Source organism: Microchirus variegatus, assembly GCF_963457635.1.
Source record: "Microchirus variegatus genome assembly, chromosome: 5".
Taxonomy (NCBI): domain Eukaryota; kingdom Metazoa; phylum Chordata; class Actinopteri; order Pleuronectiformes; family Soleidae; genus Microchirus; species Microchirus variegatus.
This window is the reverse complement of record NC_139806.1, coordinates 9,582,746-9,599,544: the sequence shown is the minus strand read 5'-3', so window position 1 is coordinate 9,599,544 and position 16,799 is coordinate 9,582,746. Positions and strand designations below refer to the sequence as shown.

At 40.3% G+C, this 16,799-nt stretch overlaps 2 protein-coding genes across 3 annotated transcripts; both read left to right on the top strand.

The window, feature by feature from the left end:
- Window positions 1-111: 111 nt before the first annotated feature.
- hhatla (hedgehog acyltransferase like, a) lies at window positions 112-9,009 on the top strand. Of its 2 annotated transcripts, XM_083890146.1 has the most exons (13): window positions 112-316; window positions 698-765; window positions 1,283-1,410; window positions 2,359-2,426; window positions 2,551-2,664; window positions 4,047-4,241; window positions 4,861-5,070; window positions 5,167-5,338; window positions 6,139-6,283; window positions 6,387-6,422; window positions 6,495-6,696; window positions 6,795-6,936; window positions 7,995-9,009. In XM_083890146.1, the coding sequence occupies exons 3-13, from the start codon at window positions 1,305-1,307 to the stop codon at window positions 8,117-8,119; spliced, it is 1,515 nt and encodes a 504-aa protein (XP_083746272.1). In that variant the 5' UTR covers window positions 112-316; window positions 698-765; window positions 1,283-1,304; the 3' UTR covers window positions 8,120-9,009. The 2 variants fall into 2 exon arrangements, with proteins under 2 accessions (XP_083746272.1, XP_083746273.1); XM_083890147.1 differs by lacking the exon at window positions 698-765.
- A 1,478-nt stretch (window positions 9,010-10,487) lies between these two features.
- Window positions 10,488-14,865, top strand: klhl40a (kelch-like family member 40a). Its single transcript, XM_083890143.1, has 6 exons — window positions 10,488-11,758; window positions 11,906-12,066; window positions 12,145-12,252; window positions 12,893-13,078; window positions 13,299-13,448; window positions 14,475-14,865. The coding sequence occupies exons 1-6, from the start codon at window positions 10,634-10,636 to the stop codon at window positions 14,584-14,586; spliced, it is 1,842 nt and encodes a 613-aa protein (XP_083746269.1). The 5' UTR covers window positions 10,488-10,633; the 3' UTR covers window positions 14,587-14,865.
- Window positions 14,866-16,799: the final 1,934 nt, after the last annotated feature.

The window sequence follows — 16,799 nt, the reverse complement described above, 5'->3', positions numbered from 1 at the left end:
GCGTGGACCACCCCTCACTGCGGAGCTGAAGTGAAGGATAAAAATACCCCCCTCCTCCTCCTCCTTCTCCTCCTCCTCCACCACCTCCTCCTCCTCCTCCTCCTCCTCCTTTCGTTGAGTCCGCAACATCCTGACTGGCCGAGGCTGGTGATCGCAGGCAGCAGCAGCAACAACCACCAATGAATTAGAAAAAAAAAGAAAAGAAAGAAGAAGCTGCTGTAACCACCGCCGCCCCCTTTTTTCTTTCTTTCATTTATTGTCTGTGTGGAAGAGTCGGGCTGTAAACACTCTTGGCAGAGTGAAGCGGATACAGCAGGTGAGTGAAAGCATTGTATTTGTGCATTTACAGTAGATTTTAACACTAATATCGATCAGTGCAATGGACCAGTGGAAGAGTGAAGCTGGATATTTTGGTATGCAGGGTGAGCTCCTACTTAACCATGGTTACATTCTTGGCTTGGAAACAACTTGTTTGTCCAACTCCTTTAACTTCAACACACACACACACACACACACACACACACACACACACACACACACACACACACACACACACACACACACACACACACACACACTAGAACCTATAACTGTCTATTTATCTTTGACTGTGATGCACCATTCTTGGTCATTTCCTGTCAGTTGCTAATTATTGTGTGAAGTCAGTCAGTCTCTCTCTCTCTCTCTCTCTCTCCAGATCACATAGCACTGCAGCTGCCTTGCTGCACAGCACATCAAGTGCAAGAGCTATAATAGGAAGGAGAGGTAGGGTTGCACAGCTGACGGTGCTGATTCCAAAGAGCCAGAGCTCTGCAGTCCTATTTCAGTCGCTGGTGGAACTTAAAGGCTTATTAGTAAAACATCACGCCATTAAAACACCTTGTTGTGTCGCTGACACAAGTACACACGGGTACATTTCGGCACCATTATTGATTTGAACAGACTGTTTTTTTCCCCACGGCAGCTTGGCTTTAAGTGTAAATAATTAATCATCAAAGTAACCTTTATGAAACTGGACTACGTACAGTCACTGTGTTCTGTAATCTCACTAAGATCTAAGTGGTGATACTGACGCCAAAAGCAGTAAAACTTATTAACACATTCCTTCTTTGATATAATCAATTGTATGTGGAAAAAGCAGCAGCCCGTTATAAACGCCTCACATTTTTTTTTTAAATGTGTGTGTATGTTTAAGCAGCTTTTAATCTGTCTATTTTTACCTCTTTGCCTCTTTTCACTCGGGGTCTAATATTATGTGGCTTATTGCTTTTCAACCCGTCAGGCTTCCTGTGTACAGATCCACCATGGGGATCAGAGCTGCCCTCCCCAGATATGAGCTGTATCTCTACACAGCTGTACTCGCCGGGGCCTTGATATGGGCAGGCAGTTGGATATTCGATGCGTCGATCGGTGAGTGTGCGGCGTGACGCGCATACATGTAACATATGCACACACCTTCAGTGCAACTGTAAAAACTAAGAATCAAAAATAAGAATCCTCCTTTTAACACTGCTCTAATTCCACTAAAGCTCCTCTAAGGAATTCCTGCATGGTCCTATTAATATGAAGACAATTTGAAGACGGCCTAATTACTTTCGAGGGACATAGTTTAGTTTATGAATCAATTACAATAAATAATTTCCAATTTGCATGTGTAGTCAGGCTCTAAAATGCTAAAAGTAGCCCCCCCCCCTCTGGTGTGAATGCACTCAGTGTAATCTGGTGAATGGCACTGTCTGCCACAGTCTGTGCTGTCACATAGACGTGTTTCTCTCTATTCTGTCCTGATTCTTACATACTCTGTCTGTGGTCATTCGCGCTACAGTAAAAGTGCATGCTGGGTAATAGAAGTTTGGCTTCGTTCCCAGGATTAAGAGGCGTTTTCCCCCTCCTGACCCTCACATTTTCATATCCCCTTTCATGACCATTAGCGTAATCGGGCAATGCTTTGCTGAAACCTGGTGTCAAAGGTGTTTGATAAATGCCTCAACAACAACATGGCTTTGATTCAGATTAATATTTCCATGCTTATTTATTTCAGGCGAAACGTCTTCACTTTGTTATTTTCAATCATTCATTCAGGTTCATGAGATTAACCAGATTATGACTCTGTATGTGTAAAGATGTGAGTTCCAAAAATAGAAATCCTTACAATGACTTAATTATGTAATATTTTGTATTATTTAATGTCATTTTGCTTGAACACCTTGAGTTCATAACCTGACAGGAAGATTGTATTATTACACATAGAGTATGGATTTAGCACTCCTCGGCTCTGAAGCCTAATTTTACTGCTTAAATGCTTGAAAATGAAATTTCTTACATTTTGCTTGCTAAATAATTCCCTTCTTTCTCCAGACAATGCCAGCAGAAAGGCCTTTAAAGAAAGTGTGAAACCAGGATGGCATTACTTTGGCAGGAAAATGGTAATTTTGACCATATTATATATACACACACATATATATATATATATATATACGTTCTGTAGTGTCCTATTATGTCTTGTGTATTGTGAGGCATCTTTCTCTCTCCGTCTCTATTTCTTCATAGGATGTTGCGGACTTCGAATGGATGATGTGGTTTTCGACATTCCGCAATCATATCCTTTTTGCTCTCACTGGTCACGTGATCTTTGCCAAGATTCTCACCCTCGTAGCCCCAAAGGTGCGTGCATGTGTGTGTCGTAGACACGGACAGAGTCAATGATACGTGACAGTATTATGCTGCATTGTGACTCCACACAGGTAGAATAACTGCATGCGTCTTAGATGATGTGCATGTTATAAATAGGGCTGGGCAATAATTCAAGAACAATATAATGTTAATGTAGTGTACAAACAACACATAACTGCTGTTAAATGTAAAAGGCTTCAGATTTGTGAAAAAGTAAATTATTGGTTTAATGTCTTTGGCTATATTGCCCAGTCTTAATTATATATATATATATTATTTTACATGGGATATAAACAAATACAATGCAAAGCTACCTTGTGCTGATGTAAACAGTGCATCTTGGTTCAGGTCAAGGTTATAATAGTTTTATAATATATAACCTTTTTTAAAATTAGTCAGTTTTAGAGCAGGTTTGCTCGTTTTATTAGTTTTTTTATTTTTTGTTCAGTTTTAATTTAGTTTTTGTTTTCTTTTTTTTTGTTATATGGAGTATTCTGTACAGTGGCCCAGAGGTGCAAAACACAAACACAAATCACAAAATTCAAAACAAAAAACACAAAACAAAAACCGCAAATCACAAAACACACACAAATCACAAAACCGCAAAATAAAAAACACAAACGCAAAACTAAAAACAAATCACAAAACACAAACTTAGTTTTACTCTGTTTTTGTTTTGCGTTTGTGTTTTGTGATTTGCGTTTGTGTTTTGCACCTCAGGGCCACCGTAAATAAGTTTGTCTTAGGTCTCAAATACAACCTTTAATAAATAAACTTCATAAGAACCCAAACAAATTTTGTATGAAATGAATATACAAAGAACGAAACTAAGCACTTTTTCCACTACAATTTTAGTTAGTTGTATAAACACACAATTCAGTTTCAGTTAGTTATTGTTTGTTTTTAAACAACTATAATAACCTTGGTTCAGGTCAATTCAATGTTATCTTACTCTACCAAACAAATACAGTTTATTATAATATTTTATATCATGGACTTGCATGAGTTGCTTTGTGTTATATTGCGGTGGCATCTGTCGAGTATGTTGTGTGCATATTTGTTGACGTATTGTGTTTCCTGTCTTGTTTCATGCTTATAATGAAGATTGGTATAAATGGATGTAAGGTAACATTAATAAACATATTGATTTTTTTTAATAACATTTGTCATGTGTTTCATTTTAAAACACCCATGTCTGCATTGTGTGTGTGTGCATTTCTTTCCCACCACAATTTAACCTTTCCATCATAAAGTGTATCCATCGTCGTACACAACGGTGTTTATTGTACTAACACAACTCTCTACATAATGAACACCATTCATGCGTTTTTTACCTGTGTGTCACACTGACGCTGGCCCCTCTTTACCCACAGCACAGATCCTTGATCTTTGGTGTGTACGGTGGTTTGTCGGTCCTGGTCACGATGGGTTGGACCTTCATGGCTCTGGTTCTGTCTCACTGCATCATCCTCTACAGTGTTGCTATGGTCAAGAGGAAGTGGATGTGCTTTGCTGCTGGCCTGGCCTCACTGGCCTCCATCAAGTTAGACCCCTATAACTCCTGGCAGGTGAGTGACTCTTCGAGGTACATTATTCCAGATCTTTCCCTGAAAAATTTCAAGAGAGACAAACCATGTATAAGTCTAAATCTCTTCCTCAGACAAAGTTATAGTCCGTACATTATCCATCAATCCATTATCTACCGCTTTCTTCTCCATATGCTGCTAAATCGTTATGAAAATATGCATCAAAAACAAAATAGTGATAAAACATTAAGAGTGAAAATCATGCTACAGCAACAAAAGAAGCATACAAATGTTTGATGTAAGGGAAAAGAGTATGAAATAAACCAATAAAATACTAAATGGGTTTGGGTTACATGATGGCATATATATACAGCTATATCCTTCCTATAATAATAAATTTAGGATTTGTTGTGTTGGATACACATATTAAAAAATACCAACATGTGTGCATTTGAAATAAAAAAATACTATATACCATAATTTAAATGATATCCATGTACTGTGTACGGCTTTATAAATGCACACGGTGTACAAATTTAATATGAGATTATGAAATATATAATGGAGAAACTAATGTCGGCTATGTTCACACTAGCCCTACTAAGGTGCAGGTGTTGTTTTTGGAAATATTGTTTGAAAAGTGTGACTGGTTGTCCTGTAGGAGTCTCTGGTGACCGGCTCCTTTGACCTTCAAGACATCCTCTTCTATGGAGGCTGCGGCTTCAGCATCATGCGCTGCATGAGCTTTGCGCTGGAGAACTGCGAACGAAAGGAAGGCAACTTCACCTTCTGTGACCTGCTGAAATACAACTTCTACCTCCCCTTCTTCTTCTTTGGTCCCATCATGACCTTTGACAGGTATCACGCTCAGGTGAGCGAGGCTCTGGGTTTCTAGGCATTGACTGGTTTTGGTTAAGGTCGGGGATAAGACTTTGGTAAGGCTAACGCTCAATCTCTCTTTCCAAAGGTGAACAACACCAAGCTGATCCGCAAAGACAGGGAGATGTGGAACATCACCACCAAGGCCTTGTTGCACCTGGGAGTCATTTTGGTGGTGGACGTCTTCTTCCACTATCTCTACATCCTGACGATCCCCAGTGACATGAAGCTGGTCACTAAGCTGTCTGACTGGTGTCTGGGTGAGTTAATCTCCACTTTCATTTCACATAATTTCACCCGTGAGCAGGGCCGGCCCAAGCCTCCATGGGGCCCTAAGCAAAATTTGATTTTGGGGGCCCTCTGTTACTGCCAATAATAATGATTATTGATCATTCACACACCTACTATACTAAAAGTATTCTATTTATTCTACTGTCACAAATACGCTTGTAAAACTTTTTGTTGCATGGAAGCAGACACCGGATTTGCAAATTTACAGAAAAATCTTTCAATTAATATTTGCAAACTCAGCAACTCCCCCTACTGGCGATACAGAGAATCAATACATAAAACCAAACGGTTTATAAATAAAATATTAAGATATTAAGGTCTGAAAATGTAAAAATGAGCACAATCTTTCAAAATACACTTCTGCAATACAAAGATTTGACTTTTATATGTAAAAAACACAGCACATAACCAAATAAATATCAAACAGATACTTAAATAATAATGTAAATCAACAGAGGCACCCGGAACAAGGTAATAACAATGGTTTATAAATAAAATATAAAGTTAAATAATCACATCTGACAACTATGTAAAAACTGAAAAAGTAGAAATGGGGAGAAAAATTCTACATAATCTACAGCAATCCATATATTTTTTATTTTTGAGTCAATTCCTCTTGGGGGCCCTCTAGAAGTCACTGGGCCCTAAGCAGCGGCTTAGTTCACTTATGCCTTGGGCCGGCCCGGCCCTGCCCGTGAGCCTCACTTGCAGCAATGCCACTGTGGCTAAAAACTTGCTAATCTTGTTTCCATGATGCATCTTTGCACAGCTGGTCTGGCTTATTCCAACCTGGTGTACGACTGGGTGAAAGCAGCGGTGATGTTTGGTGTCATCAACACTGTGGCCACACTGGATCACCTGGACCCTCCTCAGCCGCCCAAATGCATCACCATGCTCTACGTCTTTGCCGAGACGTACGTGCGACCTACATCTGTCGTGTGACTGATCGAAAAAAAAAAAATCACTCTGCAGTTGATAGAATTGAATAATGTACCAAAAACTTTCTGTGTGTTTCAGGCACTTTGACAGAGGCATCAACGACTGGCTGTGCAAGTGAGTGAAGCCGAACTCGTGATTCTTGATTTTGATTCTCCGTCGTATTAACTCTAAACTGTAACACTGCAGGTATGTTTATGATTATATCGGTGGGGATCACGATAAAATCCCCAAAGAACTCTTAGCGACCATCTGCACCTTCGCGATCACCACCCTGTGGCTGGGCCCATGTGAAGTGGTTTACATCTGGTCCTTTTTCAACTGCTTTGGCCTCAACTTTGAGCTGTGGGTGGCTAAGCTCTTCTCCATCCCCCCGTTTTCTACCATTGAGGTGAGGAGAATAATAATGAACGATCTAAAGCGAGTATTCAAGTGGGAATTTTCTCTCCGATTTTTTTGCGTGAAAATCCTGTGTCCTATGTTTTCCAGGGTGCTATGGGTGAAGCAATGTCACGCAGGATCCGCGGTGTCTTCAACGCCGCCAACTTCTGGGCCATCGTCCTCTACAATGTTCTCTCCCTCAACAGTTTGGGCTTTGCCAAACTTGTGGGCAGGAGACTGATTTTCAAAGGTAGGAACAAGGGAAGATTAGAAATCCTTATTTTTGAAGGAAAAGCATTTTTTTTTCAACGAATATAACATTAAAGGTGCCATATGTAAGAATGTGGCCAAAAACAGTTACTACATTCAAATTCAAAATACAGAGGTCTTTTAGGTTTGGTTTTCTGACGTAACTGGCAACCCGTGGTTGCTCGGCCGATCATTGCTGACTGCAATGATTGGTAGACGGCGGTAGGTGGCGCCACATGCCAAAACATGATTTCAAAACATAAACATGATTTGCAGTCTGCTAAATATTTTTTTAATGCAAATATTTTGTCTGTACTGTTGTTGTTGGTGGGTTCAGTTTGTTATATGAACATTATTCCTGAGTCTCTGTGTCATATTAGGAGGATTTTATGGTCTTTAGATTTATTACATATTGCACCTTTAAATAAATCAGAAATACACTCTATACATTGTTAATGTGGTAAATGACTATTCTAGCTGCAAATGTAAGTTTTTTTTAATGGAATATGTACATAGGTGTATAGAGGCCCATTTCCAGCAACCATCTCTCCAGTGTTCTAATGGTACATTGTGTTTGCTCATTGCGTTAGAAGGCTATTGGATGATTAGAAAACCCTTGTGCAATGATGTTAGCACAACTGAAAAAAGTTTTGCTGGTTCTTTGAAGAAAGCAAAAACATTATTTCTAATCTTGTCAATGTCTTGACGACATTTTCTATTCATTTTGCAACTCTTTTGATAAATAAAAGTGTGACTTTTAATGGAAAACACAACAAAATTGTATAGGTGACCCCAAACTTTTGAACGGTAGTGTATATATATATATGAAAACGAAGGCTTTTCTGTCATTTTCAGTAAAACAGCAAGAAAAAACACAGCCAGACATCTTGTGAGGCGAGCATGGAGAAATAAAGAGAGATTGTTCAGAGGATTTTGTGTCGTTGAGCAGCCACAAAGAACGCCACGTTCCTTTGAAGTTCTAACTTTCATTTCTTACTTCTTCTCGTTCCCTCTCCCCCCTTCTTCTTCTTCATTTGTCTTTCTCTGACATTTCCCCAGGTTTCCCTCTGTCCTCCCTCTCCGTGCTGCTTGTGACCTACTGTGGTGTGCAGTTGGTGAAGGAGCGCGAGCGACAACAAGCCCTGCAGGAAGATGCAGAGCCAGTGAAAGAAAAAGCAGAATAAACACACAGAGAAAGAGAGAGTTTCACAGACTTCCCTCCTCCTCCTCCTCCTCCTCACATTCTTCCATCCTCAGCTTTGTGAACTGAAACAGACTGTAACAGCCAGTCAGCACCTACATCGGTCACAAGCCTGTGTGTTTTCTTTCTTTCTTTGTTTCTCCTTTTATTTTTGCTCTTGTTTTTGTCAGAAGTGAGGAAATGTTTTGAACTGTGAAATATCCTCAAGTGCTCTTGCTGTAGATAATCGCCACGTCCTCTGGCACAAACCCACCGATGGTGCATTTTGTATTCATATTTTATCCGAATAAAAATAATGCTTATTGAATTATAGGCCTGCCAAATATTTTATAAAGCTCTACTATAGGCTGTACAAGGACAAGCGGGATTGTAAAGGAACAACGAATGTGCTCTGTGTGGTTTTACCCCGGACTTTTGATTCTTCTCTGATTTTTTTTTTTTTATTATTATTACTTCATCAGATGACGTCACTCATAATCCTCAAACTTGAAATTTCACGAATAAGTGCAATAAAGAAAACGAACAAAAGGTGCTTTTTTTTTGGAGATTCTCCACATTCATTACCTGCAGCTGAAGTCCATTTGTTCCACTGTCATACACGGTATAATGTTCATTTAGAATGTTTTCAGTTGACAGAAGAGGAGATGACAGTGGGTGATGTAATTTCAGGATATCATTCTCACGTATATGAACGGCAGCAGGCCCAGGTGGAAACACTTTTATCCTGCATGTCACAAAAACCTGCTGCTGCTGCTGTGAGTCTTCAGAGCAGCAGGTACTAAGGACTCTGTTTAAGACCAGAGGGTTTTTAATTCAAACATGTTTACGTCCAAAAAAAATTGTCTTGAAATAAAGTTTTGTTTCTAATCCAGAAAGGGCACTTTTCTTTCCTGTGTTGTTATTGCTCTTACTTTATGTAGAGGGAGTTAAAATGAATGTTTTGTTATTCACACACTGACAAACAGATGGAAAACTGAGTTATTTAAAACTGGGTTGATCAATACGTCTCATAGTGAAACACTGCTCTAAGCTGACCAGAGACTGCTACCAACACCTTTTACAATTAAAAATATATATTTCTAAGGTTATTTCCTGATTATGTCACCTGTTCCTGTCTTTTTTTTCAGATGAGAGATACTGTCTGTGCTTCTTCTATAATTCACATTCAGTCACGTATGTGATTTTCCGCCAGCAGGTGCCAGTATTTGCTCATCTCTCGGCATGTATTGTGTGCATGTATCTGCTGTATGAGTAAAAAGCTGTGTAGCTGTAATTGTTTTGGTGTATTAATCATATTTCACCATTTATATCATTGTAATTTTTTTTCCACTTTGAATACAATTGATCAAATATTTGTTTGAAATTTTTAATTCCAACACTTTTATATATATATATATATATAATATAATAGGGTTGTGTGCAATATTGACTGACATTTTAAATTGAGTTGCAAACACACTACCGTTCAAAAGTTTGGGGTCACTTAGAAATGTCCTTATTTTTGATAGATAAAGCACTTTGTTTTTTAAATGAATATAACATTAAATGAATCAGAAATACCCTCTATACATTGTTAATGTGGTAAACGACTATTCTAGCTGCAAACGTCTGGTTTTTAATGGAATATGTACATAGGTGTATAGAGGCCTATTTCCAGTGTTCTAATGGTACATTGTGTTGATCGCGTTAAAAGGCTATTGGATGATTAGAAAACCCTTGAAAACCCTTGTGCAATGATGCTGAAAACAGTTTTGCTGGTTCTTTGACAAAAGCAAAGTTATTATTTTGAAAAAAATCATTATTTCTAATCTTGTCAATGTCTCGACTATTTTCTATTAATTTTGCAACTCTTTTAATGACTAAAATGTGTGAGTTTTAATGGAAAACACAGAAAAAAAATTATAGGTGACCCCAAACTTTTGAACGGTAGTGTAAAATGAAACATAAAAGGGCAACTGTGATGACCTGACTTTAATGGGATGAAGGGACAATAACGCGAGTATGTGTAGTAAAGAGAGTCAGAAGTTAAATTTGAGTTCTGCTCTGATGTCAGGGAGGTTTAATACGTGACTTACTCATCTTCCTAGAACTAATCTAGCTCTTACAGATTCCAGAACACACGGGATAGATTACATCGAGAAAAATCTTTATGAAAGATTGTCAAAATGTCACAGTCATCAGACCCAGTGAGGCTCTTTGGTGAGTTGTTCTATGGGATTTAACATGCCATCACTGCCTGAGTCACTCAGCTGTTACTAGGTCCTGTGTGTGATCCACCAAAATGGATTCCTCAGCTTTGTGAGGGTCTGCTCTATAAATACCCCTGACTTACAGAGTGAATGACAGCCACAGACAGCTGCAGGCGGCAGCTCAACCAACCCGTGGACGCTTTCCACAGCAATCTGAGCAGCCTCGTGAGAGACTGACAGTCCTGCTCTGGTGTGGGGTGTAAGAAAGGAGCCCACGAAATCCAACCGGGACCAGGCGACAGAACAAAATGGCTGCCACAACTATAGACCCGGTGGAGCAGCCTCGGATGTACCAACAGACCCTCCTTCAAGATGGACTGTGTGACCTTTTGGAGAACGATAAGTTTGTGGATTGTGTCCTCAAGATCCAGGACAGGGAGTTCCCCTGCCACCGCCTGGTCTTGGCAGCCAGCAGCCCCTTCTTCAAGGCCATGTTCTTGTCTAACCTGGAAGAGAGTAAGAGGCGTGAGATTGTCCTCAAAGATGTGGACCCAGGTGTCATGGGGATGATCCTGCGTTACTTGTACACCTCCGACATTACCCTGACAGAGCAGAATGTCCAGGATATTTTCATGGTTGCTAACATGTACCAGATCCCCTCCATCTTCTCGGTATGCGTGTCCTACCTTCAAGAGAAGCTGGTGCTGGGAAACTGCTTGGCTATCTTCCGATTGGGGCTGCTGCTGGATTGTCCCAGGCTCGCCCTGAGTGCTAGAGAGTTCATCTGCGAACGTTTCCAGGTTGTTGTCAGGGACCCAGACTTCTCGCAGCTGGGCCCAAGTGAGCTGGCCATTGTCATCACCTCAGATTCTCTCAATGTTGACCGGGAGGAAGTCGTGTTTGAATCTCTGATGGACTGGGTCAAGCACGATGAGAATAACCGGCTTAAGGACCTGCCGGAGCTGCTGCACTGCATCCGCTTAAGGCTCATTTCGTCGGATTACTTTAAAGAAAAAGTTGAGCGCCACCAGTACATCCAGTTCAGCCAGGAGATGAAGAAGGACCTGGATCTAGTCAACGATGCTCACAGAGGGCGTCTCCCAAAGCCCAGGAGACTCAGTAGTGATGGGGCAAAGGGGAGAGAAGGAAGTGAAGAGGAGGAGGAGGAGGATAAGGAAGGCTACCTGCCGGGTATACTCAACAACAACCCACGGTTTGGGATGTTTGAGATGGACCTGTTACTTATGATCAATGACACGGGGACTGTGGCCTACGATCCAGTAGGGAACGAATGTTTTGTGGCGTCAGAATCGACAGATATTCCCAAAAACCACTGCAGTCTGGTCACCAAGCAGAACCAGGTGTTTGTCGTTGGAGGACTTCTCTACAACGAGGAGGACAAAGACGAGCCCTTCAGTTCTTACTTCCTACAGGTAGCGTATCAATCATAAAGACAACCATTTGGCTGAATCTTTAAAAAGTGTTGTTTCTTTTTTTTTACCACAACCTCTATAAATTCCTTCCAAAACTTCAAAAATGCTGCTTTCTTGTGAGTTTCACGACGTATTGTCTTCACCCAGTTTGACCCAGCGAGTTCAGAATGGTTAGGGATGCCGTCACAGCCCAACCCTCGCTGCCTGTTTGGACTGACAGATGCCGAGAACTCCATCTTTGTTGTGGGGGGAAAGGAACTGAAGGATGGCGAGCACGTCCTGGATTCAGTCATGATCTATGACAGACAGTAAGCACAGACACTCCACTCCCACATAGTCCACTGTTACACGTGTGAATGTATTTTTTACGTTACACTTGTCCTCAGGTCATTCAAATGGGGGGAATCCGATCCTCTGCCGTATCGGGTATATGGCCACGGGACTGTATCACACAACGGTCTCATCTATGTGATTGGAGGAAAGTCTGAGAGCAAGTACGTCAAAGTCAAAACTTAACGTTCAATTATCATTACAGATCGGTTGGTAAGTTAGTACTGTTTAAAGTTAACCATTGAGTCATATCACTGGCCACTTTATTAGGTACACAGGACACCTGATTAAGTGACAAAATTGGTGGTCTGCTGATAAGATTAGAAGTGTTTGTGGTCAGAGATGGTCTTCTAACAAGGAAGGAGTGGTTGTTTATGTTATTGTCTATATAGTTGTTGCTATCCGTTAACGTGATTATATATTTGCTTTAGAGGTGCCATATGTAAGAATGTGGCCAAAAACGGTTACTACATTCAAAATTCAAAATACCGAGGTCTTTTAGGTTTCGTTTTCTGACGTAACTGGCAACCCGTGGTTGCTCGGCAGCTGAGACTCTACTGACTGCAATGATTGGTATAGACGGCGGTAGGTGGCGCCACATGCCAAAACATGATTTCAAAACATAAACAGGATTTGCAGTCTGCAAAATATTTTTTTTAACATTATACAATAAGCAGGGCTCCTTTATCAAACTTTGCTATTTGGTGGACAGGTTTTTAAAAAAGAGGTCCTGACTTCTAGTCATACATTTGGTGAAATTTGATTTCCTTTTAAACTCACTATATCCCATGCTTTCCTACGCAGAAAATGTATGAGAAGAGTTTGCGTCTACAATCCGACTAAGTTTGAGTGGAAGGACCTGGCTCCTCTGAAGACGGCACGCTCTCTGTTCGGCGTCACCGTCCACAAAGACCAGATCTTCGTGGCGACGGGAGTCACAGACACGGGCCTCACCTGCTCTGTGGAGGTCTATGACATTGCCACCAACAAGTGAGACAACTGCTGTTGTTGTTTTTTTTTATATGACCCACTTTATCTCATCATTATGATGGTGCATCTGTTAGTGAAATGACTCACTGGCCGTGAATAACAGATCATTAGGTCATAAAATAGCACTCAATCTGCTGCTGTGGGTGTCACACACGACAATAATGCTGCTTACTTTAGCGCCATCGTCACTTCTGCGCTTGTTGTCCTTTTTGTGCTCCAGGTGGTCCGAGTTTACAGAGTTCCCACAGGAGCGGAGCTCCCTCAATCTCATCTCTTTGGGAGGCTTCTTGTACGCTGTGGGGGGCTTTGCCATGGTGCCCAGTGAAACCAGTGAGGAGCCCGTGCCCACAGAGACAACGGACATCTGGAGGTAAGAGATTCAAGTCATGAGTATCACGTTATAATGCAGTTGGCAGCAGATGTAAGGACCATTTAAAATGTGTATTCATGCGTACTTATAGGTTTTCTGGTTGTACACCAGCTGCACACAGGAGAAGGAGTTGTTAATAAATACATATCGGTTAAAGAAAAGTGTCAAATATTATATTCAAAAGCCCGAAATTTGACATTAAGTTAAGTTTTGGACAGGTATGGGTAACTGTAGATACGTAACGGTATCGAGTCATCCGTAATTGTCACTTTGTGCTATGAAATATTATACATTATAATAAATAATAATAAATGTGGCATTTGAATGGTGGATATGAGGCCCTTCAGTTGCTCATTGTTAAGATTTATTTTTGTTATTATGTGTATTTCTTTATATCAGGGTGATACCCCTGGGAATTTTGGTTAATTAGTTTTTTTGAAAATGTTAGACCACAAAACTGCACGAGAGATTAACCATGAAGCCATAATTTTTTTAAATATTTTGGCAAAAGGGAACAGCTCAGGTACATCTTATACAACTTTTTGCAAAAAAAACACAAAACCCCGAAATAAATCATATGAAAATAACCAATTCATCACATTATGGGGGTTTTCTGCGACGTCAAAGCCTCATGAATCTTATTCCTGTTCCGCATAGCTCTGACACGTTTACATAGAGTATATAATACAATAAAAATACAATTATCCTCTTCTTGAGAAATGTTTTCATTTAAAAAAATGGATTTACAGCTTTGGTAAGAGCAACTGGTTTCAGATTAAAAACAAGCTTATTACTTATAACACATTATAATAACGGCTGCATGCCAATTAGTTGCTCCAGTTCCAGCTTCCTGGTATTGTGCATGTTGTTTCTCTTACAGTAATGGCTGGGCACACTGAAATGGAAATGGAAAATCAATATTACTGAAAGTTTTCCTTGATAAAAATGTTTAATTTTTGTAAAAAAAATAAAATAATTTTTGATCAAACATGGAGACAAAACTAACGTATTTACCTTTTTCCGCAGATATGATGAGCCAGAGAAGATTTGGAATGGGATCTTGCGAGAGATCGTCTATGCAGAAGGATCCACCGTCCTTCCGGTTCGCCTCAACACTCTGCGTCTCACTAAGTTATAACTGTTACTGCCCTGTGATTGATGTGGTGACGTAAGCATCAGATCTTAGGGTACAGAATGTGTCAGGGCAACTATTGTTTTGAGTTGTTTTAGGTCATGATTTACAGCAGGGGGAGACAGATCCACGTCTGAGTTGTTCTGCAGAGACAGGGACAGGTCAGAACATCACACCAAATGTCTTTTATGAAAAACCTGTTGATTTGTACATCTGTGTTGTTGTTGTTTTTTTTGTTATATATTATTGTGTCAGAATTGAAATAAAGATGCATCGCAACTCCTACTCCCGTCTGTAAAGACACAAAAGGCTGCGTCCACAGTGCAAATAGTTTTATTCATCATCATCTGACATTTTGTTCAACGACATATCAACAGCTGATCGCACGTACACAACACGATATATTTACACGGCAATGAAACAGGAGGGTCATTATGCAACTATCGTGAGGGAGAAACATACATGTTTTTTTTTAAATGTAAACATTGATTTCCAGTCGACACCTGAGCACAGTAAAGTCATCACTATGAAGGACGATCATAGCCGTGTGTGACATTTAGTCTGAGGTACTACAGTTTCAGCGTTACACACACACACACCCGTACAAGACAGGCAACTCAAATGGGTTTTATGGTACACTCTTAGAAAAGTGCTAAGTAGAACCATATATGGGTCTTCGGCTTGTCCTCATAGGAGAGCCCTTTTTGGCTCCAGGTATAAAGGTTCTACCTGGAACCCTTTTGGAGGGTTCCACCAAGAACCCCTTCAAAACCTTTTATTCAAGAAAGGGGTTTTAAAGGGTTCTCTGGATCAAAAACGGCTCTTACTGGGACCATTAGTGTTACCAAGAACCCTTGAAAAACCCCTTTCTTTGGGAAAGGGTTTTTCAGAAGCAAATGGTTCCAGGTAGAACCTCAGCCCTTCTAGAAGAACCCTTTTGGAACCCTGTTCTCACCTCAGTTGAGGTGTTTTAGCATAACAGTATTCTCTAATCAACATTAAACACAAATTTGGCATGTTGAAGTTGATGAGATACTAGTTTTTGAGTGTTTTTTGCCCAAAAAAACAGAGTAAAATGAAACTTAACATTGAATTATTGAAATATTTAAAAAATATGTTGATGAACTTCATGAAGCAATAGAGGAAAATAAAGTCAGGGGGGAATCACCGAGTCATGAGGATTCATTGACTATGAATCATGGGATGACTGTACAAAATATCACACCAATCTTCACAACAGCTGATGATATAAATAAAATAACACCACGCGGGAAAAAGGTCAATAACGACACAATACGACATATAGTACACATTTAGCCATGACACAGCGCAGAATAGGAAAAAGAATGAAATAGAATAGTCTGGAATAGAAATGGAAATGATTCACAGTTGCTACACATGAATGAATCGGCAGTGTTGTGTGTGTGTGTGTGTGTGTGTGTAGTGGACTAATAAAGGAATGCATCTGCTCCATGAGAAACTGAAAGAGTATAAACAAAAGTCTGTGCACTCAAAACTAAAAAAACCTTTGAAAACTGAGAGAAATTTCACAAGCTTGAGTCAAGCTGTGGAATGTTATTGGCCTGCAGCTGCAGCAGCAGCAGCTGAGTGTATCCCCTCGTATAAAACTGCCACACACAGGTTTAATACGTAGAGCGTCTACCGGTTATGTTATAGATCCCCTCCCTCCCCCTCAGTCTGACACAGTCATTAATATTGTTACCACTGCTCAATAAGCAGGGTGACCCATTAGCTTAAGTGCTCGAAGTCCTCTTGTGTAACAAACCTTTATCATAAACATCTCGTTTCTTACATAGGACGCTGCTCTGTCCGTCTGTTGCGTAACGTCAGATGGAAAATCCTGGCTGAGCGTCCCACCTCCTTTTAACTCATGTTAGAATCGTGATCTCTCTTTTTTTTTTTTTTTTTAAGCTGTACTCTGTGACTTTGCTGCCGTTACTGTGACAACTGCGTTTCAACACCTTGTCAAAGCATCACACGCTGGTGACACTGACCTTTACGTAGATAGATCACATTACCTGCTAGAAAGTTAGTCGCAGTGGTAGACAGTACCTGGCAGATGAAACAACACTGTTCCTTCAGTTTTGGCTGTTATTTTTCCCCGCGTAAAGCTGTAGTGTGTAACTTCTGAATATTAAAGGCGCCATATGTAAGAATGTGGCCAACAATGGTTACTACTCTCAAATTCAAAATACAGA